At 39.7% G+C, this 25,481-nt stretch overlaps 1 protein-coding gene across 1 annotated transcript in view; it reads left to right on the forward strand.

Annotated features, from left to right (window-relative positions):
* Window positions 1-25,481, forward strand: part of LOC149467497 (receptor-type tyrosine-protein phosphatase H-like) — a 581,796-nt gene that overhangs the window by 207,920 nt on the left and 348,395 nt on the right. The window contains exons 6-8 of the mRNA XM_089671609.1: window positions 3,864-4,127; window positions 5,437-5,700; window positions 11,080-11,343. Of these exons, the coding sequence (XP_089527735.1) occupies window positions 3,864-4,127; window positions 5,437-5,700; window positions 11,080-11,343 (792 nt within the window). The remainder of the gene's footprint in view (window positions 1-3,863; window positions 4,128-5,436; window positions 5,701-11,079; window positions 11,344-25,481) is intronic.

The following is a 25,481-nucleotide window of genomic DNA, read 5'->3' on the forward strand; positions in this document are numbered from 1 at the left end:
AACACAGAATAATGCAGTAATGTATTCACAAACAGGGATTTAGAAGACAAACAATTAACAGCATAAATGATGCCTTTATTATCTGAATGAACAGCGATCCTCTTATTGAAAAATGATTCACCCCAAAGCAGCAACAACTGGAAAAAATTCCAACAAAACAATATTTTTCATAGCTTTTTTGTTTATCCACGACTGAGGTCAGGATCCATTACACCAGGGGAAACTGACGGCCCTCCAGCTGTTGAGGAACTACAAGTCTCATCATGCCTCTGCCTGTGGGAGTCATGCTTGTAACTGTCAGCCTTGCAATGCCTCATGGGAATTGTAGTTCTGCAACAACTGGTGGGCCGCCAGGTTGACAGTTGCACTTGCATTACACCAATGAGTATGCCAGACAGCTGAAAAACCTTTGGATCCAGCTGTGTCCCAGTAAATAAATCAGCAGCAAAAACAAATTAATCTTGAAAGAAAGATCTGCCATTATATATGTAAAACAATTTAAACCAAACCAGGAGATCCTCTGAGTTCATTAGTTAAACAAATATTTGAAAGGGGGGAATTAAGACTACAGGATGCTAGTTACAAATGCCTAGAAAATATCCTACCCACTTGCATGATCCTGGATGCAAATGAAAGTAAGCCCAATAAAGTTTGAAGCTCTTTCAACAGTATTTTCTTTTTGTGGATCAAAAAGAAATAGACGATTTGATTTTTGAAATTTTCTCCACAGGAAGTTTAAAATATGATATAGTATCAATATTGATACCCCAAAATTCGATAAAGCCCAAGGGAAAAAACATTTTTTTAATTGCCAGGAGAACACCAAAATATTTAGTGATAAGGCAAAAAGTTTCAGTAGAAGAGAGCATCAAAGAGAATCAGGTGGTCCAATCAGAGGCCAAAGTCATTAATGCCCCATTTAAGATTTGGGTATACAGAAAGGATTAATCATAATATAACCAACCTAGACCCCCAAAATTCTTACAAGCTTCTAGTATAGAAGTATATAATGTACAATTAAGCATGAAGAGTATGTAATGTACAACATAGTCCATATAGTGCAAGGTTCAAGACTGTGTAACACCCAGAGCCTGCAATGCACAAAGTGCTGTGGTCAGGAGTGTGTTTTGTGCAGAGCGCAAGGTTATGGATATTGTAATGCTCAGTAGGCAGGGACCAGGGGTGTGTTATGTGTAGAGTGAAGGGTTTTGGAGATTGTAGCAATCAGTTGGCAGTAGAGTGTAACAGAGAGAGCAGGGGGCAGGAGTGTGTTATGTACAGAGTGTAGGGATCAGGAATGTGCAACACCAAGAGTGCAGGGATTAAGAATATTTGACGCAAAGAGTGTAGGGTTTAAGAGTAGGGTAACAGTTAGGAGTAGCTCACAGAGATGCAATGGTCAGAATTAAGTAATGCACAGAGGGCAGGGGTCAGAAGTGTGCAATGTACTCATGCCTAAATCCCCCCTCCCCTATAGAAACATAAAAATTAATATGTTAAAAAAGGTAAACCTATATTATGAAAAAATAAATATACCTCCCCTCAGCCAATATCTACTGTAAGAAAGTTTGTATCAGAACACAAACACTTTGGGGATCTCACTGAGGAAATACCAATGTGTGTGCTGGAGGCATGGTATTACTGTATATTGTGGATGGTGCAAGGTGCAGGTTTTGTGGAACAAACAGGTTTAATAACTTACCGCACAGTAGTGTTGATAATGTGCATGATTTTGTTTCTTGTTTTCTCTAATGTTTTCTCAGTGACGTCTACAGGTAAAAGTTTACTTGCATGTAACATATTCAGTTAAGAAGTAAGTGTTCCTTGGATGAATTCCTAAATGAAAGTATGTATACTTGTGCATATTGTGAACGGGCCAGGTCCAGGTTTTGTGGAAAAAACAGGTTTTAAAACAATAGTATGGTGTCAAATATTCAGTTAGGAAGTATGTGTCTCTTGGATGAATTCCTAAATGAAAGTATGTATACTTGTGTATATTGTGAATGGGCCAGGTCCAGGTTTTGTGGAAAAAACAGGTTTTAAAACAGTAGTATGGTGTCAAATATTCAGTTAAGAAGTAAGTGTTCCTTGGATGAATTCCTAAATGAAAGTATGTATACTTGTGTATATTGTGAATGGCCAGGTCCAGGTTTTGTGGAAAAAACAGGTTTTAAAACAGTAGTATGGTGTTGAAAACAGATTACATCTTTACTGTTTATGCAGTCACTAACACTGAAGCTTATAACCCAACTTGGGCTAAATACGAGAACATGAACATTATTGTCCTTGCACTTGAAAAGCAAATTGTTATTACAACAGCTAACTAGGAACACTTCAATCAGAAGAATTACTGATTTGTCACTTTTTTTTTTTGGATGTACTGTATTTGGATGTAAAAGTGTTCTATCTATGGAGAATCAACTATTTTAGAAATGCATGCAAACAGTATTACTTACCAACTAATTTGCTGGGACAGTTCCACTATTTTTTTGGATGTCCCAAGATAGTATCCAAGGTGTCCTAGGAATAAGCTGTGGGATTTGCATATGAATAAGCCAAGGGTTTTGCATAGGAATGGCACTGGAGAGGAAGCAGTGAAAGAGTAGGTGAAAGAGGAAGAGATGAGATGCTGACCACCCATGCACGCACACAACCCCCAGACACTGGAGGTCCTCTGTGGGGTGAAGGAAAAGAGGAAATAACCATTTTAAGATAGAGGTTATTGAGAGGGGGTGTCTATTACTCCACCTGTGAGACATATTTTTTACCCACTGACAAGTAGTAAAGGGCACAATATTATTGGCCACTGAACTCTGTATAGAGTGCTGTATAATAGACCTCTGCACTAAATTCACTATATTGCAAATTACTCATGATCCCTGCACTGCATTCACTGTTTTACACTGTATACACTATGTTGTACATTATATTCCTGACTCCTACACTGCATGTGTTATGAATTTTATTATAACCCTGGCCCCTGCACTGTACACAACTGTATTGTACTTTATACTCTAGCACTACACTCACTCTGTTGTACTTCATGCTAATGACCCCATGCACTGTATACACAATGTTGTACATTATACTCCTGACCTCTTCACTGTATATGTTATGTCTTACATGATTCCCCTGACCTTTGCACTGTACATGACTGTGTTGTACTTTATACTCCTGGACTATATTCTTGAACATCATGCTACTGACCCCCATGCAGTGTATATGCTATGTTGTACATTATATTAAGCTGGGTGACCGAGTCCTATATAATTTTATTACACAAGATTTTTGCCACCTAAAAAACTCATCAGCAGAAAGGTCAGTGTCAAATGATACGTTTCTAAATATTTTATGCCAAATGTGTTTGCAGTATGATTGGTGTTTACCATGGTACTCTTCGCAAGAGCTGTTTGGTTGTCTTCCTTTAAACATACTATACAGTCAAAAAGTTGTAGCTGGATAAACAAATTCATATATAATTTTACTAATGAACAATATTTTCTTGGCTGTGTGTTTCTGTCCTTACTATGGTAACTGTTCTTGTATATATAGTATTTTAAATCGTACAATAGGTTAGTGATATGCCTCTTGTAGATCCACATTCATTTGAAATTAATGGCCTGCCCCTAATTAAAATACATTTTCTGTCTGTGATAGATTCTCTGTCTAGATACATAGCAAAAAAGGCAAATATTGGCAAATAAGGATTATGAATCTGTATTTTAGTCTTTAGACTGAAAAAAGCTTACATAAATACTTTCAATAGAATTGCAAAACCTGTAGGTAGCCAACTCAATTAGTTGTCAGATGAATTATTTTATTCCTACTCTGTGTATAATGCTTTTTGCTCTTTGTCTCTCTAGTGCCATCTGTAGTTAACGGCTTAAAAGTATCCAATATATCTCCTCATGAAGTGACAGTCTCTTGGACAGAATCCAGTGACCCAAATAATAAAACATATACTTATACCGTGGATGTGAAAGGTTTTGGTAATCAAGCGAATTTAACAAACACCAGCACTGTTGTTTCAAGTCTAAAGCCGGGATCAGAATACTTCTTTAAAGTCTATGCAGTCACTAACAATGGAGTTTATAGCCCAGCCTCTAACATTGTAAATGCCACAACATGTAAGTTGGGGGGTGGTTATTGAAAAAAACAAACAAACATGATAGAGCCTTTTTTTTTAAGCAGAATGCCAGGATTTTTATCTATATATTCTTTGCAAATGGTACAAGTCAGATAAGTTACCTGCAAAACATGACAATTATAGGTCTGGATGGACACTGGTTACTGTACAAATCATAGATTCATTCATTCTGTATACTACACAGTTCTCTTCTCCCAGGGTTGCAACTGAGCGTTTAGGCTATGGTACAGCACATGGATCATGTTGTTCATTCTCTTCCTTTCCACTTTAAAGTTTGAGGTGCTCAAAGCTTAGCATTCACTTGCTGCTGATCATCTGTTTTTGAAGATGACTTTTTTCCACAGCAAGCCACTGCACCACTGAAAACAGCAAGAGGTAGAAAAACAATGTGCACCTAAACCACCCCACTTTCCATCACTCACATTTACTGCACTCCACTATCTCCATAGTTAAGAGAAAAAAAAGTTAGGCATACACCAGTTAGGTCTAAAACTGTCCTGACATTGGCCAACTTTACTCATCTCTGCTCTTACTTCTTTTAGGAAAACACCTGATTGTACCAAGTGTCTAGCACATTTCTGCCTTGTTTTGCTCATTAAAATTGCCCTGCAACTGAACCATTTGTAGTCGGTTAAGTATTGAAGGAAAACACCTGCCTGTGCCTTGTCTCTCTACATTTTCACCTATTTTCCCTCATTAAAACTGTACTTGTCATTTTGTACATCATCTGCGGTCTCTTAAAATGTATCTATACCCAAAACATGTTTGTTTTTTGGATATAGTGGGGAAGGATTGGAATTTCTGTCAGGTTATACTACTGTTGAAGGCTCTTTTGGAGACTTTAATTCCTAAGAAAGGGAATGCTAGAACCTCTGTCAGCTTTTTAATGCTGTTTCCCTGTTGCAGATTTTACCTCTCTGTCTGGTAAAAGGTTGGTCTCAGAAAAGAAAATGAGGGGAACTCTTTCTAATGGAGCCTTGGACAGCAGTAAAATGTGTCAGGGGCTTTAAGCTTCCCCTATTCTATCCATAACTAAAATGAAACATTTTAGGTATAGATACACTTTAAATCTTAATAAGAGTTTAATAGAAAATGGGCAGTTATATAAATATTGGGAAATAAGGATTATGAATCTGTATTTTAGTCTTTAGACTGAAAAAAATATCTGCATGAATACATTCAAAAGATTTGCAAAACCTGCAGTTAGCCAACTCAACTAGTTTTCAGTTGAATTGGTTTAAAACTACTTTGTATACGTGTATAATGCTTTTTACACTTTATCTCTCTAGTACCTTCTGTGGTTAAAGGCTTGCTCATATCTAAAATATCTCCTCATGAAGTGACAGTCTCTTGGACTGAATCCAACGACACAAATAATAAATCATATACTTATACCGTGGAAGTGCAAGGTTTGAAAGATCAAACGAAGTTAACAAACACCAGCACGGTGGTGTCAAATCTAACGGCTGGATCAGAATACTACTTTAAAGTCTATGCAGTCACTAACAATGGAGTTTATGGCCCAGCTTCTGACATTGTTAATGCCACAACACGTAAGTTAATGCTAACTAGCAAATATGTGCCTGTTCATAACATATACAAGATTCAGCTCATATAGACTTCAGTGGGGTTTGGCACTAAGTTAAAGATTTGCTGGCTTCTGAATGGGTTTGCCAAAGCTGGCACAAACCTACCCAGCCAGATTAGCTAATCTCTAATTAAAGTGCCATGAAATCCAAAAACAAAAAATTTAATATATTGCAGATTTCCATTCCTTAAATGTGATGGCTGCATTATTTTTTTTCCCTTAATTTTCACCTGGGGATCCAGCCAAATACTTCCTCTCTTAGGATGTCTCTACTCTGGATGGAGGAGCAATGGAAATACCTTTGGACAACAGCATGGGCAGCATTGACAAACTGAGTAAAGGGTAGTGATAGATGAACTAGCAGATTTAGATAGACTTGACTAACAAATGAATGCCAAACTTTAGCTAATACTTTTTATAGAGGAATTTTACCCAAAAGGGGAAGTTCTGCTTTTCTGTTTCCTCCTCCTCCCCCCCCCCCCCACTTCAACTTTTGGATATATTGTTTGGGGGAGGTGATATCTGTTTTTGATAGGTACCCTCTCCCACTTCCTCCTGGGTTGCCTAGGTGATCTAAACAGAATTTCAATTTCTTTTGTCCGCTCCCAGAACAGTAACTGGAAAGAACCTGATGCATACTTGCCATTGGGAGCTTTCCAATCATGTGACCGCTGCGACTGCCAATCACAGCGATCACATGACCAGAATGTCCACCTCTGCTTCCCGGGATTTAGAACCTCTTAAAGTCCTGGGAGGCAGTAAAAGCAACAGTTTTTTTTTTTTATTGGTCAAAGGTTTTACATAAATATATACAAGCTCACCATGTAAGCACCACTCTCACTGTTTAATGGTTTTCCTCAATCCTCTAACTGCCACTTTTGTTGGACAGCTTGAACTGGTAAATTAAGTTGAAAAATAACAGCATCACTAGCTAGACAAGTGAAAATAAAGGAAAAAAATCTTAAACCTAAAAGAATAGAAATACTGCATTCATCACATCTAAGAATTGTTAAGCTGCACTATAATAATTTTTGGTTTGGGGTTTAATACCACTTGAAAGTATATCTAGGCTTTGCTTAATGCACTTAGCACTCACAAGAGACAGGATGTCGATTCACATGATGCGAGAATCCTTCAGTAAGAACAGGAAGTTGTAATTTCATTTATTGAAGGAGAAGAACAGCCAAAACTCATCTGGCTGTATTTCTCCTGTGGATCACAGGAGTGCAGTTCATTTGCTTAATGCACTTAGCACTCACAAGAGACAGGATGTCGATTCACATGATGCGAGAATCCTTCAGTAAGAACAGGAAGTTGTAATTTCATTTATTGAAGGAGAAGAACAGCCAAAACTCATCTGGCTGTATTTCTCCTGTGGATCACAGGAGTGCAGTTCATTCTGCATTCTTGTTACCCATTTAAAGTGAGCCAAAGCCCACTGCTGGCTAACGTCAGTCAGATGGTCGGGATCCACCCAGGAGCCTGGACCGGCACCTCTCAGAGAGGCTAAGCCAGCCACTCCCACCGGAGAGTGATCAGCAGTGTCTGATTGCTCAGTTCTCACCCTTAGAGCCAGCAGGGGACAAATGCAGCATCGGATCAATGCTGCATCCACCTAGGTAAGTATGATTTTAAAAAAAATCCCAGATTTCTCTTTTAATATTAACAATATGTGCATAATCATGAACAGGGGGTTTTAAAATTGGGTTGTATTTCTTTAAGCATTTCTTTACAAAATTGTCAGTGAACAGATACAGACTAGGAAGAAAGTGAATAGCAGCACAAAGGAGGAGAAGAGTGAAGGTTTGGAGTGTGGGAAGGATTAGAATTTCTAAAAATGTGTTTATTGTGGTCTGTGCCTTACTGTCCCAGTGATAGTCACTCCGCCCATTTTTTATATGGGCATCAAAAGCAAACAAGGTGCAGAAAAATCTCAGATTGGGTTAGAGATAGAAATATAAACTTGACAGAAATTCAGACATTTACACCTAAAATTATGTTTTTAACTCACATCTAATTCATCATATCTCAGATCACGAAGGTCACTGGGGATAAAGAATTTAAATGTAGTAACCCTTGCTATGTAGCAATATGTACAGTCAGCGCTGGTCTCTTTGGGGTGCAGCTTGTGCGACAAGTTGTCTGTACACTGAACTCAGGAGGTCATGTACTTGGCACCCCCACCATTCAGAGAATGTCTTGTATTTGTTTCAGTGAATACGAGGTGTTCTGTGATTGGACAAGGTAGAGAGGAGGGGAGGATGGCCTCCGAATTATCTGCACATAAAGGATTTAAGGGCCAGTTCACACCATGCCCGCATACTTTTTAAAACACATTGTAACCAGATTACATGGTACAAAAGTACCATATGATCTGGTGTGGGCAAGAGCACTACGATTTCAACATGCATTTGGGGTGTCGTTAACTTTTTATTGACACCCACAGCAGATTGCAAATGTAGTGTATTTTGCATGTTGTTTGAATCGCACAGGAAAGCACAGCACGTTCCTGTATGATTCAGATGCATGTATTGTGTAATCTGGCCCTTAGGTTGGCAAAACAGAAGAGAAATTGCAAACTAGAATTAATTTACACAGACACACCATTAAGAAACATAAGAAAGAAGATTTCTGCACACCTGTGGGACATCATTTCTCACAGCTAGACCACACTATGGGAGGCCTTAATGCTTTAGTTCCTAAAGAGAACTTCAAAACTACTCAGGAAAGGAAAACTAAGAATGATAATTCTATTTGATACAATGGATAATTAACTAAATGTGGACCTCAGTTTTCTAAACCATTATCCAAAAGTTTTACAACCATCCTCACCTCTATGACTGTTACTCCCCCTTCCATTCTATAGCCCTCCCCGCCTTATCTCACTAACTACCCATATTTAATTAGTATTTCTGTGTATGTTTTTTGTGCCTTTTTTTCCATCAGAGATTGTCTTACTTAACATTCTGCTAAAACATTGTGTATTAGTGCTGCTTAGGCCTTGAAGAAGGGGGTGCGCTCTAAAAGCTTGTCCGGAAGATATGGATGTTAGTGCAAATTTATTTATTTCAGGTACTTATATAGCGCTGTCAATTTTATGCAGCGCTTTAAACACATATATATACAGTTGCAAGAAAAAGTATGTGAACCCCTTGGGATTACGTGGAGTTTTGCATGAATTGGGCATAAAATGTGCACAGCGCAGAATGCTGCTTGAGGTAAAGAAGAATCCCAGAGTGTCAGCTAAAGACCTACAGAAATCTCTGGCACATGCTAACATTTTTGTTGACACATCTACAATAAGGAAAACATTAAACAAGAATGGAGTACATGGGAGGACATCACGGAGGAAGCCATTGCTGTCCAAAATGAATATTGCAGCACGTTTGAAGTTTGCAAAAGAGCACCTGCATGTTCCACAGCACTACTGGCAAAATATACTGTGGACAGATGAAACCAAGATTGAGTTGTTTGGGAAGAACACACAACACTATGTGTGGAGAAAAAAAGGCACAGCACACCAACATCAAAACCTCATCCCCACTGTAAAACATGGCAGAGGGAGCATCATGGTTTGGGGCTGCTTTGCTGCCTCAGGGCCTGGACAGATTGTTGTCATTGATGGGAAAATGAATTCCAGAGTTTATCAAGACATTTTGCAGGAAAACGTACGACCATCTGTCCTCCAACTGAAGCTCCGCAGAGGATGGGTGATGCAACAGGACAATGACCCAAAGCATGCAAGTAATTCAACAAAACAATGGCTGCAACAGCACAGAATGCGCCTTCTGGAGTGGCCCAGTCAGAGTCCTGACCTCAACCCGATTGAAATGCTGTGGCATGACCTTAAGAGAGCGATTCACACCAGACATCCCAAGAATATTGCTACACTGAAACAGTTTTGTGAAGAGGAGTGGTGCAAAATTACTCCAGATTGCTGTGCAGGTCTGATCTGCAACTACAGGAAACGTTTGGTTGAGGTTATTGCTGCCAAAGGAGAGTCAACCAGTTAAGTCCAAAGGTTCACATACTTTTTCCTCCCTGCACTGTGAATGTTTACATGTTATGTGCAATTAAACCATGGCAACATCTAATATTTGTGTAGTATTATGTTCAGCAGACTGTGTTCTTCTATTTTTGTGACTTAAATGATGTTCAGAGCACATTTTATGCCCAATTCATGCAAAACTCCACGTAATCCCAAGGGGTTCACATACTTTTTCTTGCAACTGTATATGAAACATTCACATCAGTCCCTAACCCTCAAGGGGTGTACAACCTAAGGTCCCTAACTCACATTAATACATATATTAGGGCCAATTTAGACAGGATCCAATTAACCTACCAGCATGTCTTTGGAGTGTGGGAGGAAACCGGAGCACCCGCAGGAAACCCACACAAGCACAGGGAGAACATGCAAACTCCATGCAGGAGGCGCCATGGTCGAGAATCGAACCCATGACCCATTTACTGCAAGGCAGATGTGCTAACCACTAAGCCACTGTGCCACCTACAAATAAAAAAGTATCACAGACAGTACTCAAGTACTTCCCACATGGAAGAAAAATTTATTTCAAATATATGTTAAAAATATTCTTCCCAAACATATTGACATATTTGTAATGCTACAATTTTGGCCATATTCAAAAAAAAAAAAAAAAAAAAAAAAATTATATATATATATATATATATATATATATATATATATATATATATATATATATATACACACACACATACATGCATACACACTGCATGTTGAAATGCGTTTTTTATTACAAAATATATGAAAAATATTTTTAAAAATACATTTCAAATATACTGTATGTCTTTAAAAAAACAAATCTACATTTTGTTATGTTAAAATGACTTTTTTATATGTTAAATCTGGAGAATATATTTAAAAATTATATATTTTTAAAAACATTGTTTTAATATATTCTTCAACATTTTTTTAACATATAAAAAAGTCATTTTAACATATATTTGTAAATGCTTTCCAAAAATTTATATGTGTATTTTTAAAGACATATAGTATGTTTGAAATGTCTTTTTAAAAATAGCAGCATTTCAGATTTATGGCAATGTATTTGGAAAGAATATTTTTTAAATATATTTCAAATATATTTTCTGCTAGATTTGTCTTCTTCAAGAAGCTTAGAAATACAGGCAATCCTTATTAATAAATTGAAAAAATATTTTGAAAATTAATAGAAAAATGTACATGGATATATTTAGAAGAGATGCAAAACCTGCAATTAGCCAACTTATCTAGTTTTTATATTGATTCATTCATCACTACTGTGCATATGTTTATAATACTTTTTGCTCCTTGTCTTTCTAGGGCCATCTGTAGTGAATGGCTTGATCATATCTAATACATCTACTAATGAAGTGACAGTCTCTTGGACAGAATCCAGTGATCCAAATAATATAACATATACCTATACTGTGGAAGTGCAAGGTTTTGTCAATACAACAGATTTAAAAAACACCAGCATAGTTGTGTCAAAGCTAAAGGCAGGATCGGATTACAAGTTTATAGTCTATGCGGTCACTAACAATGGAGTTTCTAGCACACCTTCTGCTGTTGTTAGTGTTACAACACGTAAGTTTGTATTTTGAAAAGTAACTAATGCAAAGAAACTGATTTCTCATTTTCTGTTTTGTTGTCTGTTTGCCCAGAGCAGGGTTTTATTATATGCAATCAAAAGAGCCAAAATAGGTGATGCTCGTTTGGCAACAAATTTCTTGCTCATTGAAAGGTTGTCGATAGCCCCTGGCTATCAGTCTTTATCAGGCTGTTGAAGGTACGACGCGTCGGGGAGACTGACTTCATCTCAGAAATGACAGACATACACACGGTGATAGTTGAAATCAATCTCTCAAGTTTATTAGCGGGAAGAAAATTAATATAACAGAAAAAAGAAAGGTGGGGGGCACAGAGTATCAAAAAGCTGAGTTGTCAGTAATTGATTGGCTGAATACAAAAAGACAACATTGACGTCAATTCTGAAAAGTGATGAGAAGTGGAGTTTCACTTTCCCAGGAATAAAAGTTTCTAAATTGTTTTAAAACACTTATCTACTACATACAATAGAATCTCGCTAGATACTTGTCAAGGCTATAAACATGACTTTCTCAGGCCTTGAAATCAGTTACAAGTATCCAACAATTATTTTCCCATGGGACAGAAATATTTGACTTTTAATTATATCATAACAGAAACAGGTGCTGTTAATACAAAGAAATAATTGGATACTATCTCCATCTCTACCAAGGCTAAGCTAGAAGAAGAATATTGGGAGTACAGTTCTGTAACACATAACTAACACAGCATATTTTCATTAACTCATTCTGGGTATAATACAAAACAATACATTTCCCTTCAATCCCCTCTTAAAATCATTATTTACATATATGATTTTAATTCCCCTTATACAACATAGTTCTTTTCCTGCTTCTTTTTGTATTTGGCTAGATAACTGTGGTACTCTTTAGGTTTTGGGTTCAGTGGGACAGTTTGTTCTTAGATCACTTCTTCATACATAGTCATACCTATTCCTTTGTTCATAAGCTTCTTAATACACGGGAAAATACAGCAAACCACAAAACCTATGGTAATCAATATAATCAGGATAACAATAGCAAGCTGCACTAGTGTCTGTTTCCAGCTGGTGAACCACCCAAAATACTAATCCCAAAGGTTGTCTAAGCTGGAGTTTTTCTTAAACTCTATAGACAAGACTTCAAGTTTCTTTATGGCTAATGTGACTTTGCCATTTGGGCCTGTGTTGTCTAGAATGTAAGTGCAACAAATGTCTACCATGTCTATGTATTTTGCATGTACCACTCTTCTCAGCTAGAATCATATCTAGAGCCATCCTGTTCTGGAATGTCATCTGTGAAGTGGCTTCTAATTGTTCAGCAGTTCCCTTTAGGGCATTCCTAGTATAATTAACAAATCTTTGTTGATTATAATAAATACAATTTATCCATCAATGTTCTTGTTTATGGTAACAATGAAAAATATAGACTCAAATCCTGCTGCTGCTTGGTTTTTGACCTTGAATTAGTCTGGAACCCCTCTTGGTACCCCTATGGTATCTATATATACATGGCTAATAGCATGTGCAGTATGATACATATTACACAACCAGAGTAAGTGGGAGTTATGGGAACATTGTACAATTTGGCAGTAATTAATAATGAAGGTAGCAACCTCAGTATTTGATGAATTATACCACAATATGGTGTGGCCTGAGTCCTGTATTATCACCATTTCACCATGGCTAGATGCCAACAAAATCAGTATGATCAGGAGAAAGTGGCAGAACCATGGTCCAAAATTGGGGAAGCAGTTCATCTTCTTCAGGGTCTTCTACCCCCGTTAATACCCCCTTTCCTTGATTGTCCTGTTCGAGGTCAGGGCTTTCTCGACCAGCTTCGCTCTGGCAGCATGGATCCAGATGGAACTATGTTCAGTGAGGACTGCTGTTCTGGTTACTGCTACAACCGTAGTTTCTGGTCCATAGGCGAAATCCTGCTATTTCTTGTTTCTTGTCAGCTGTTTCACCACAATACGATCTCCGGCCTGGAATGGGTGGGTATTTTCCTGTAAAAAAAACGGAAACTTGCGGATAACATCGTTCTCTTTTTGTGGGGTACATTTCTTGCCATCGGGAAAACACATCTGTGACCACACAAGCTGGTTGTTGTCTTCCCTTTTGTTGGAGTATGTGTGTAAAGTCAATTTAAAGATGTGTAAAAGGTGTTGTGGGGTAAGGCAGGTGTTGATGCATGGCTTTATTTGGGTTGTTACTGATACATGTGATGTATCTTTTCACATAATCTTGTACTAACTCCACCATTCCTGTGATATAAAAATCTTTTTGGAGTTGTTTTAGGGTTGCCTTCCATCCTATATGTCCTATCCCATGGTATTGTGCAATGTATATTGGGGCTCTACACCGTGGGATGCATGGTTTCCCCTCTTTGCAGATTAATCCAGTCTGTAAAATAGGGTAGCACCAGTCTTCGAGCTCCTTTGTGGAAGCTGACTGCTACAAAGTTGTGATCAATTGGGAATCATCTGGGAGGATGGGGCATAAGTGGGCATTTGCAGTAAAACAAATTATTGCTGAGCTACCTTTTTTGCTTCATAATCTGCTAGAGTGTTACCTTTTGTTATATCATCGTCCCCTTTGGTATGCGCTCTGCAGTGTATGACAGCAAGTTCCTTGGGAAGTGTGAGAGCCTTGAGCAAAATGGCTATTAATTGGAAATGGGCAATCTTTTTCCCATCAGCTCCTATGTGGCCTCGGAGAAACCATAATACACCATGGTCATACACTGTTCCATAGGCATATTTAGAATCCGTGTAAATAGTGACAGACTGATCTTTGTACAGTTCACATGCTCTAGTGAAAACAATCAATTCAGCATCCTGGGCTGATTGAAAAGGGATTTGTCATTTGGCCTAGTGCAGGAGCCATCTATGAAAACAACATCAGCATTTGGGATTGGAATCTTTGATAAATCTAGTCTGGGTGAAATATTAGCCTCAATGGATTTGAAGCAGTCATGAGCCTTGGGTTTCAGATTGTTTGACAATTTGAGACCCAACAGTGCGTTTAGGATCATTGCTGGACCTGAGTTGTTATACTTGATATGCAACATGAGGTTGCTCATCAAGATAACCTCATATCCGCTGAATCATTGGGACGACATGTGCTGAGTGTGTATATTTCTTAGTAAAATAGCTACATTATGTGTAGTGTGCAATATCATAGGGTGTCCTATGGTGAATGACATAGACATCTCCACAGTCATAACGTAAAATGCCAACACTTTGAGACATGCAGGCATGCCTTGGACCTGAACTGGCACCATTTTTGAGAAAAAAGCTACAGGGCGAAGTCTGCCTCCATGCTCTTGGGCTAGTACACCAGCCATGGTCTTACAATTGTCCCTTGCATACACATGAAACATTTTTACATAGTCAGGAAGGCTAAGGCCTGGGGCAGTTACCATTGCATTTTTCAAATACACATATGCATCAACCATGTCATCTGACCACTTAACAATTTCTGACATTTTCTGGGTTGTGGCTTGTCATAATAGGAACAGTCAGGTATCCACTGGCGGCAGTAACCAATGGCTGCAAGAAAGAAGAACATATCTTTCTTGGTTTGTGGGCGGGCAAGTTTCAGGAGAGCCACAGCTTTCTTTGAACTGACTTTCCTTTCCTCCTTTTGTAAGCACAAAACCCAGATATTTAACACTTATTTTACACCATTGTAGTTTTTCTTTTACACTTTGTTTCCACCTTCAAAAAGACATTTCAACAAACTCTCCCCATCCCTCAGGCCGGCCCCCTTAGTGAGACTGCAGAGGCAGATGATATCCGCGTACTGCAGCAGGACTGACCCATAGTCCAGTGTCCACCCCCTCAGAGTGGCCTGGAGAACAGTTGCGTAGACTACAGAAAAATCTACAAAAACCCCAAGGCATTAAACAGAAAACAAAAAAGTGGGCTGTGTCTCTGCATCAACAAAGACGCTAAAAATGCATTTGCTAAATTAATTACTAAAAAACATTCAGCATCAGACGGTATGGCTGCAAAAAAAAAAACGGAATGTCAAACACCAACAGAACAATGTTTTGTAACACAGTCAATGTCCTCTATGTCCAAACATTTAATTATCAATAAGTCTCCTACAGTGAGAAATGAATATAGCTTGATCTGTATCGCCACTTTGTGTCTGGTTCTACCTGCCTTTCCGGGACTGAAAATTTTATCTATTCCTGCTTTATTTGCCATGTCTACTAATAGGGACCCTGATATCTTTTAATCCTTCAGTAAAAAAGGTTTTCCTCATTCTGTGTGGAATCAGGAATTCCTTGGGTGGGGGTTCAGGTTGGTCTTCCACAGCGTCCTGGACTGGGACAGGGTATGGGGCTGTGGGTTGGATTTGCTGCTGTGCTGCAATGAAAAAATCACGTCCTCTTTGGAGAAGGAAAGATATATTCTGACAGTACGGAGCTGACAGTACAGAACGGGTCTAGTGACACATAACCACTTATCACTCTCAACAAAAGATAGACAATAAGAACTTAAATATTGACTCTATTTCAATGACTTTGACCCGTTCACTTACCAACCGGGTTCACTTATTTGCATAAACAAATTATCTTATACTCTATGCATTTGATAATAGAAGCAAAGAAAAGAAAGTTGGTTACCCTCAACAGACTAGTTAAGACTCTGTAATTATACCTAGACCCCGTCTAGGTATTTGAAATGTAGACCCTGTCTACATAAATCACCTTTCCTTATCTGAGTCTCCCGGAGACTCAATGAAGTATTCCCGGAATACTCCTGTCACAGTTCAGAGATCGAGAGTTTAGTCAGAGCCCACGGACAGCCGGACAGACAGACAGATTTTGTTTATCTTACCGGGTGACCGCAAATGGGTTGACCTCCCGATCTCGGTGGGACCTCCAATTGAAAGGTTGTCGATAGCCCCTGGCTATCAGTCTTTATCAGGCTGTTGAAGGTACGACGCGTCGGGGAGATTGGCTTCATCTCAGAAATGACAGACATACACACGGTGATAGTTGAAATCAATCTCTCAAGTTTATTAGCGGGAAGAAAATTAATATAACAGAAAAAAGAAAGGTGGGGGGCACAGAAAAGCTGAGTTGTCAGTAATTGATTGGCTGAATACAAAAAGACAACATTGACGTCAATTCTGAAAAGTGATGAGAAGTGGAGTGTCACTTTCCCAGGAATAAAAGTTTCTAAATTGTTTTAAAACACTTATCTACTACATACAATAGAATCTCGCTAGATACTTGTCAAGGCTATAAACATGACTTTCTCAGGCCTTGAAATCAGTTACAAGTATCCAACAATTATTTTCCCATGGGACAGAAATATTTGACTTTTAATTATATCATAACAGAAACAGGTGCTGTTAATACAAAGAAATAATTGGATACTATCTCCATCTCTACCAAGGCTAAGCTAGAAGAAGAATATTGGGAGTACAGTTCTGTAACACATAACTAACACAGCATATTTTCATTAACTCATTCAGGGTATAATACAAAACAATTAATCCACATGTTAGTACAAAATGTAAAATGGAGTGGAGGGGAAAACAAAATGACAGACCTAGAAGACATACATTTCCCTTCACTCATCCATTGAAGGACACAGGAATTTGTAGAATTTTTAGACTGTTGCTACTGGATAAGAATCTACAATAGACAATGATCAGCTCTTAAATGAATTAGTTGCAGTTATTCCCATAACATTACCACAACCAAAAATCAGATTTTCTGGATTATGCTCCATTGAAAAATTGACATGCTATTAACAAGACAAACAGGATTCATTTGAAAGAGTCTGAAATACATGGATTCGTTATGTACAGTCCCCTCATTAAGCTTGAGGATGGAGATGGAGCTGGTTTCAGTTTGAGGGAAAATCTATCTTGTTCTTTTCCTTATGGACTCTTTCATGCAGGCACCGAAAATAGGCGGTTGGGTCGTGTTTGCACAGCAGATTTAGCATTGTCTCGTGTTGTGGTAAGGCAAAAATAATGCTGCCTGCAGAGTTTGGCATTGACTATTTGCAACTGCCTCCAATCACTTCAATTTAAACGCACTATAAGCACCTTAAACACATTGTAAAAGTGATCATTTCCCATTTTAGCCTTGTAGAAAATAAAATTAAAAAAAACACATCTCACATGGCGTTTGAGGAGTGTTGCCTGACACCAACATGAATGCCTATACAACACATCCAAAATGCACATTAATGCTATATGTGTGTTAATACGCTTTAAAGGATAAGTTTATCTTTTGGAAATATGTTATATGTTCCCAAAGCTGCAGCCACTGCCTGATCCCCTCCTCCTTGTTATGACAGCAGTATGGGGAGAAGAACTCCATACTAGTTGTCAGTTTTTGAAGTACTCCATACTAGTTGTCAGTTTTTGAAATCAGCGTGAAATGCCCACATGGCGTGTCATTCATTCACAGAGTTCTGCGAATGAATGAACTACAAGTCCTGACAGCCTCAGCAACTGTCGGCTTGTAGTTAGTTCTCAGTGAACTACCATGGCGCTGTGGAATGCCGTGGTAGTTCATTAATTCTTCCTGTCAGTATATCTGCTTGCCCGTCTATCTCATATAGGCAAGTAGATACACTGACAGGTCTGCAGGAGTCTTACATGGTGCCATCGATCTGCTGTCTCTTGTGACAATAATAAATGATAATAAAAAATCCAAATACCACCCAAAACGCACTCTCCGCTCCTTACAAAAACCTCCTTCTCTCTAGATCCCTGGTCTCCTCCTCCCATGCCCGCCTCCAGGACTTCTCCAGGGCATCACCCATCCTCTGGAACTCCCTACCCCAATGCATCAGGCTATCACCTACTCTCCTCTCCTTTAGGCACACCCTGAAAACCCACCTCTTCAGGGAAGCCTACCCCACCTCCTGCTAATTGCCGACCTCCTCCACTCTTCCTACCACTCCATCCCCCACAGCTTTTCGTCCTGTACCACTATCCCCTCCCTCCTAGATTGTAAGCTCCAAGGAGCAGGGCCATCGAACCCCTCGTGTATCGCATTGTATTGTTATTGTACTGTCACATGTATTGTCTCCCATTGTAATGTACAGCGCTGAGCAAACTGTTGGCGCTTTATAAATACTGTATAATAATAATAATAATAATAATAATAATAAATGCACATTTTGTTACCTGAAAAAAAAATGTGCATTTATTTTTTGTCAAAATGTAAACCTATTCTTTAAAGTGTTTCTAAAGACTGAAGGTTTTTTCACCTTCATACATTCTAAAAAACCTTCAGTGTGCAGCAGCCTAATACTCACCTAAGCCCCCTCACTGGAGTCTCGGCTATCCCAGGACTCCTGCTTTTCACTGGCTAAGACAGAAGCGGGAGCCACTGGCGGTGCCAAACCGCAGCTCTGTGTGTGAATGGATACACGGAGCAGAGGGTGCCCCCATAGCAAGCTGCTTGCTGTGGGGGCACCTGACAGGAGGAAGGGCCAGGAAAGCCTGTGGGGGACCTGAGAAGGGGAGAATCTGGGCTTTTATGTGCAAAACCACTACAAAGAGCAGGTAAGAATAGACATGTTTGTTATTTTTAGGAAAAAAAAGTCTTTAGAATCAATTTAAGGCTATCATGTTTCTGGTGATGGAGGCCAATGGAGAGCGGACTTCCCTTGTGGCTAAGTTCTGGACTCCCCTGAGAGTGGGACAGCGAGAGTCAGGCCCAAAGTTGCACAGGTCCCCTGTAGGAGTGCTGGTTGGTGGTCCACTCAGAAGCACAGCTGGTGCACAGAGATAGGTCTGCAGACAGGAGGCACCTGTGTGTGGTATGCAAGCCCTTCCGGGATTTAGATGTTTACTGGGTAGTCGGTTGAAGCCAAGGTCAGGTACCAGGTGGGAATCAGAGCAGACGTAGTCAGATGGGATAGCCGAGGTCATACACAGAGGAGCGAGAGAGAGCGTATCCGTAAGCCAAGCCGAGGTCAGATCAGGGGTAAATCAGAGTAGACAGGTCCAGGAGCAAGCCGAGTTGGTATCAGGAAATCACAGGTCACAATCACAGGAAACAGGAACAAGGCACAGGGAGCTAGAGATCATAAAGGCCGTCTGGCATCAAACTGAGGCTGTTGCGTGCTTCTGCGGCCATGCAGGGTACTGTCAGAAATGCCAGATTTTCCAGAACTTCTGCCGTGGACAGGACCCTGACAAGGCTGCTTCAGAATTCCACGCCTGCCTGAAAGAGCTTTTTTCTGTTTCTACTGTTCTAAGTTATACCTGTCCATCTTCCTAGATTGTAAGCTCGAAAGAGCAGGGCCCTCGAACCCCTCGTGTATAACATTGTATTGGTATTGTTCTGTCACATGTTCTGTCCCCCTTTGTAATGTACAGCGCTGAGCAAACTATTGGCGCTTTATAAATACTGTATAATAATAATAATAATAATATCTGCAGTCTTCTCTTCTCTACATCCATTCAAAGTGCTGAATTTAAACACTTGTTTGAAAATTTAGAAAACAAGCTGGCAGGGACCAGAAATTACACTCAGCAAAGCTCAGTGAGGAAAGCTGAAAGCTGATTGGATGGAAGGGACACACCCCTTCCACACAGCTCACAGAAACAGAGCTGAAGCTGTCAATCTGCTGGAGGTCTCTCTCATGTCACCATTTTTCTCTTGGTGTTAGGAAAACTAGTCAGAAGTGATTCAGGCTGATAGCAGAGGAACAAAGCAGCAGGCAGAAATGACACTTAGTCCTCTTAAATGAGATAAGTACACACTATAAATGGATATGCTTTGTTCATATTTGATGTCTGAGCTTTACAACTCCTTTAACCGCCTCCCACCCGCCATATAGTAATATGACGGACGCAAGGTGGTTCTCTTGTTCTGGGAGGACGTCCTCCTATGCGTGGCTCCCGCCGATCGCCTCGCTGGCTCCCGGAACGTGCAGCAAGGTGATCGGCGGTGCGCTGTGTCCATCGGACACAGCGGATCACCGATCCACGGAAAGAGCCAAAGATGTCGCCTCGGTCATGTGATCCAATCACAGCTGATCACATGTAAACAGGGAGATGCCGGTTATTGGCATTTCTCTCCTCACAAGCTGTCACGCTGACAGCTCGTGAGGAGAGGAGAGCTGGTAATCGTCATTCTTCGGAGGGGACATGTACACAGATCATCAGAGCACTGATGATCAGTGTGCCCTGATGATCTGTGTAGCCCCAGCAGCGCCACCTGTCAGTGTCCATCAGTGCCAGCTCTCAGTGCTCATCCATGCCACCTGCCAGTTCCACATCAGTGCCACATTTCAGTGCCCATCAGTGCCACATCAATGCCACATATCAGTGCCCATCTGAGCTGCCTTTCAGTGTCACCCATCAGTGCTAGTCAGTGCCACCTATCAATGCCAGTCAGTGCCACCTATCAGTGCTGCCAGTCAGTGCCGCCTAACAGTGCCACCTATCAGTGCCAGTCAGTGCCGCCTATCAGTGCCATATATGAGTGCTGCCTTTCAGTGCCTCCTCATCAGTGCCCATCAGTGCCACCTATCAGTGTCCATCAGTGCATACTATCAGTGCCCATCACTGCAGCCTCATTAGCGCACATCAGTGAAAGAGAAAAATCACTTATTTACAAAATTTTATAACAAAAACTAAGAAAAAACTTTTTTTTTCAAAATTTTCAGTGGTTTTTGGTTTGTTTAAGAAAAAATAAAAAACCCAGAGGTGATTAAATACCACCAAAATAAAGCTCTATCTGTCACAAAAAAATGATAAAAATTTCATATGGGTACAGTGTTACATGACCCCGCAATTGTTATTCAAAGTGCAACAGCGCTGAAAGCTGGAAATTGGCCTGGGCAGGAAGGGGGTATAAGTGCCCTGTAGGCTAGTGGTTAAATATGTGGTTAAATCCTTGTATTCACTGTGCATACTCTTGTATTCAACGTTAACTTTTCTATGGTAGGACATGAGAATGTAAAGGAAACTTAAGAACTTAAAACTTAAGAACAAGATAAGTTATGCATCAGGTGAGGTAAAGTGGTGGGGGTTGTGGGTAATATTCCAGGCCAAGACGGTGGGGATAGGTGAGAAAAGATGGGGGAGTGAGGTAGTTTCTACTCCTCTACATATTATTTAGGGTAGGGTCTGCCTGAAGTAAGTTTTTTTATATTTAGGTTAAGGAGAACACATGCCAATAGATCCATTTTTGCTCCAGAATTTATAGTGGGAGCGTTTTTTGTGAAGATTAAATACTCCCTTCATTGAATGTCCTTTGCCATAGCAACTGTGGGGGGTTGTTGCTGAAATACAGCTTCTGGCTGGGACCAAATTTGGTAAGGGCGAACGTTTGTCGACCATGGAATGATGTGGCAGTGCAATAGGGAGAAAGCAGGGTCCAATGGGATTTCAAATTCTATACGATCCAAAAGGTCTGTAGTATATTGGTTTTCTAGAAGATGCACAGGAGACATCACATGGCCAGACCACATCTCCAGCAGGTATCTGAGGTCAGTGGAAACATTTGGTGGAGCCTATGTGCAGTTCAATACCATCTTGTCAGTATTTTAAATCCGTATTTCTGATATTTAGTGCATATGGAGGTTTTGTGAGTATATCAAAGCATTCTATCAATTTGTTTGAGTGAGAATTTTAGTTGAAAATCTTGTTCCTATTTGGTTATATATGTTGGGTCAAAATGTATGAGTGTGGTGGTGAGCAGAATGAACATCATGGAGACCGTATGTTAGGTCTTGCTTTCTGAAGAGCAATTCTTGTTAAGATTGCTCTAAAAAAAACATTTGACAGGCAGTGAGGAGACATTTTATTGCCTCCTCACCGCCTGCTTTAACCTCTTGAAACTTGCACCACCAGCATGCTGCAACTGCCTGCATTGTACACAGTTGCAGGGTGGTTGCAGCAGAAACACATTCAATTGAATGGGTAGCACCCATCGAAAGCAACAGGAGGTTAAGTTTCTGCTGCAGCCATAAGGCAAAGCATCACAGCCACGGCATGTGTACACCCCTGGCTGCTGCCTCAGCACTTAAGGGATGAGTGGTTGGGGGTGACAAAATTATGGCTCAACAGGGTTTTACCGCTCACCAACCACTAGTGTTAACAAGCTCTTAATATCCTCAGGTACCATATTCTTAAATACATCAATTGGGTGAATAATAATAAGGTAGGAGTTGAAAGTAAAATTGTTGATGCCGTTATTAACCACTTGAGCTCCTGAAGATTTACCCCCCTTAGTGACCAGGCCTTTTTTTGCTACTCGGCGCTAATTCAAATGATAATTGCGCGGTCATGCAATGCTGTACCCAAACAAAATTTATGTCCTTTTTTTCACACAAACAGAGCTTTCTTTTGGTGGTATTTTATCACCTGTGCGCTTTTTATTTTTTGCTCTATAAACACAAAAACAAAAATTTTTAAAAAAACAATATTTTCTACTTTCAGCTATACAAAATATATCGTAAACTCAAATTTCATCATAAATTTAGGCCAAAATGTATTCTGCTACATGTTTTTGGTAAAACAAATCCCAGTAAGTGTATATTGATTGCTTTGTGTGAAAGTTATAGCGTCTACAAACTATGGTATAGATAATTTGAAATTTACACAGCTTTTACTTTCTGACCGCCCATCAATTCTCTTGAGGTGCTAAAATACCAGGATAGAAAAAATACCCCCAAATGACCCCCTTTCGGAAAGTAGACACCCTAAGCTGTCTGCTGAGAGACATATTGGGGTTTATTTACTAAAGCTGGAGAGTCCAAAATCAGACTCCCTTCTGCATAGAAACCAATCAGCTTCCAGGTTTCATTGCCAAAGCTTCATTGAACAAGCTGAGGTTAGAAGCTGATTGGTTTCTAGGCAAAAGGGAGTCTGATTTTGGACTCTCCAGCTTTAGTAAATAAACCCCATTGTGTCCATGGAAGATTTATTTTTTTTCCACAAGTATCTGGAAAATGACAAAAACATGTTTTTTAATTTTTTTTTACACAAAATTGTCATTTAAATGATTTATTTCTTGCACAAGCCATGGGTATATGTGGAATTACACCCCAAAATACATTCTGCTACTTCTACCGAGTATGAGGATACCACACGTGTGAGACTTTTTGGGAGCCCAGCCACATACAGGAGCCTGAAATCCAATGACCACTTTGAAAGCCTGAAGGTGCGTAACGTCTTCGCTTCACTTCCTCACTACCTATCACAGTTTTGAAGGCCCTGACATGCCAGGATAGCACCAACCCCCCCAAGTGACCCCTTTCTGGAAAGTAGACACCCCAAGGAATTTAAAAAGAGGCATGGTAAGTATTTTTCAGATCTCATTTTTTCCTCACAAGGTTTTGAAATATAAAAAAGAAAAGAAAAAATATGTTTTTGTTTTCTTTCTTCATTTTCCAAAAACTTGTGGCAACAAATGAGATCTGCAAAATACTTACCATGCTTCTTATCAAATTCCTTGGGGTGTCTACTTTCCAAAAATAGGTCATTTGGGGGGTTTGGTGCTATTCTGGCATTCCAGGGCCTCCGAAACTGTGATAGGTAGTCAGGAAGTGTAATGAGGAAATAAAGCCCTTTAAAAGCCTGAAGGTGCTTATTGGATTTTGGGGTACTGTACTTGGCTAGACTGCCAAAATGTCTCTCACCTGTGGTACCCCCATACTTGGGAGAAGTAGCAGAATGTATTTCGGGGAGTAATTCCACATATACATATGGCTTGTGTGAGCAATAAATTATTTAAATGACAATTTTGTGTAATTTTTTTTTTTGTCATTTTCCAAAAACTTGTGGTAAAAAAATAAATTATTCTATCGATTCAACATGCCTCTCAGCAAATAGTTTGGGGTGTCTACTTTCCAAAAAGGGGTCATTTTGGGGGCTGGGGGCATTTTATGCCCATCATTAGAAGTTTATGCCACACATCATTCACTCTTCTAACCACCTGAAGACCAAGCCTTTTCTGAAACTTTTTGTTCACATTACAAAAATCAGTATTTTTGCTAGAAAATTAAACTGAACCTCCAAACATATATTTTTTTAGAGCAGACACCCTAGTAAATAAAATGGTGGGTGCTGCAAATTTTTATCTCACATATTACTTACACAGCGATTTTTCAAACGCAATTTTTTTGAACAATATACACTTTTTTAATTTTAATGCACAACAACACAATATATTGGCCAATTATTTGGTATGATATAAAAGATGATGCTATGCTGAGTAAATAGATACCAAACATGACATGCTTTAAAATTGCACATGCCCTGTGCAATGGCGACAAACTGCATACATTTTTAATATCTATAGGCAACGCTTTAAAAGCCTTTACAAGCTACCATTTTAGATTTACAGAGGAGGACTAGAGCTATAATTACTGCCCGTGATCTGACGTTCGTGGCGATACCTCATATGCATGGTGCAATCGCTGTTTCCATACTGGCACAGGGTCAACGCTCATGACCGTGGGTGTGCGTGTGCGCGGATGGGCGAGGGTACTTTTTTTTCTGATTTATTTAATTATTTTTACACTGTCCCTTTTAATTTTTTTTTTTTATCACTTTTAATGCTATCTCAGGGAGGGGGAGGGGGGCATTTTCTCCTGCTGCTTGTTAAAGCAATCCTGCAGCTAATTAGCCACTAGGAATGCTTTTACATGAAAGCCCATTACCGGCTGAAAAAAATGATACCAGGATGATGCCTGGATACCAGGATGATCACCCTGGTATAACCATTCAAAGTCCAGTGATGTACCAGTAGGTCGCTGGTCCTTGTTGGGTGTATATGCTATGTTCTTTTTTTCTTTATGCAGCCTGTGGGCTGAATAAAAAAAAAAAAGAGAAGAAATCTCTGCCAGAAAAAGTGTGTGGTATGCCCACCATTAGAAAACCTCCCTGCATCCACCCACTTCTAATGGTGGGCACACATGAAATGTGCCAACAAATATAAAATATATATGCCAAAGCATAGGGGCCATCCACCCACTGGCAACCCCAGGCCCCCATGCTTTGGCATATATTCTCTTTTTTTTTTAACTGCGGATGAAAAATCTCATCCGACAGCACTGCACACGCCTACTTATGCCTATTCTGAAAGCAAGACCCTGTTGCTGTCAGAATAAACAGGTCAGTGTTGCAGTTTGAC

The sequence above is a fragment of the Staurois parvus genome, unplaced genomic scaffold, assembly GCF_062004578.1.
Source record: "Staurois parvus isolate SC_StPar_1 unplaced genomic scaffold, SC_StPar_1.0 ptg000108l, whole genome shotgun sequence".
Classification (NCBI taxonomy): Eukaryota; Metazoa; Chordata; class Amphibia; order Anura; family Ranidae; genus Staurois; species Staurois parvus.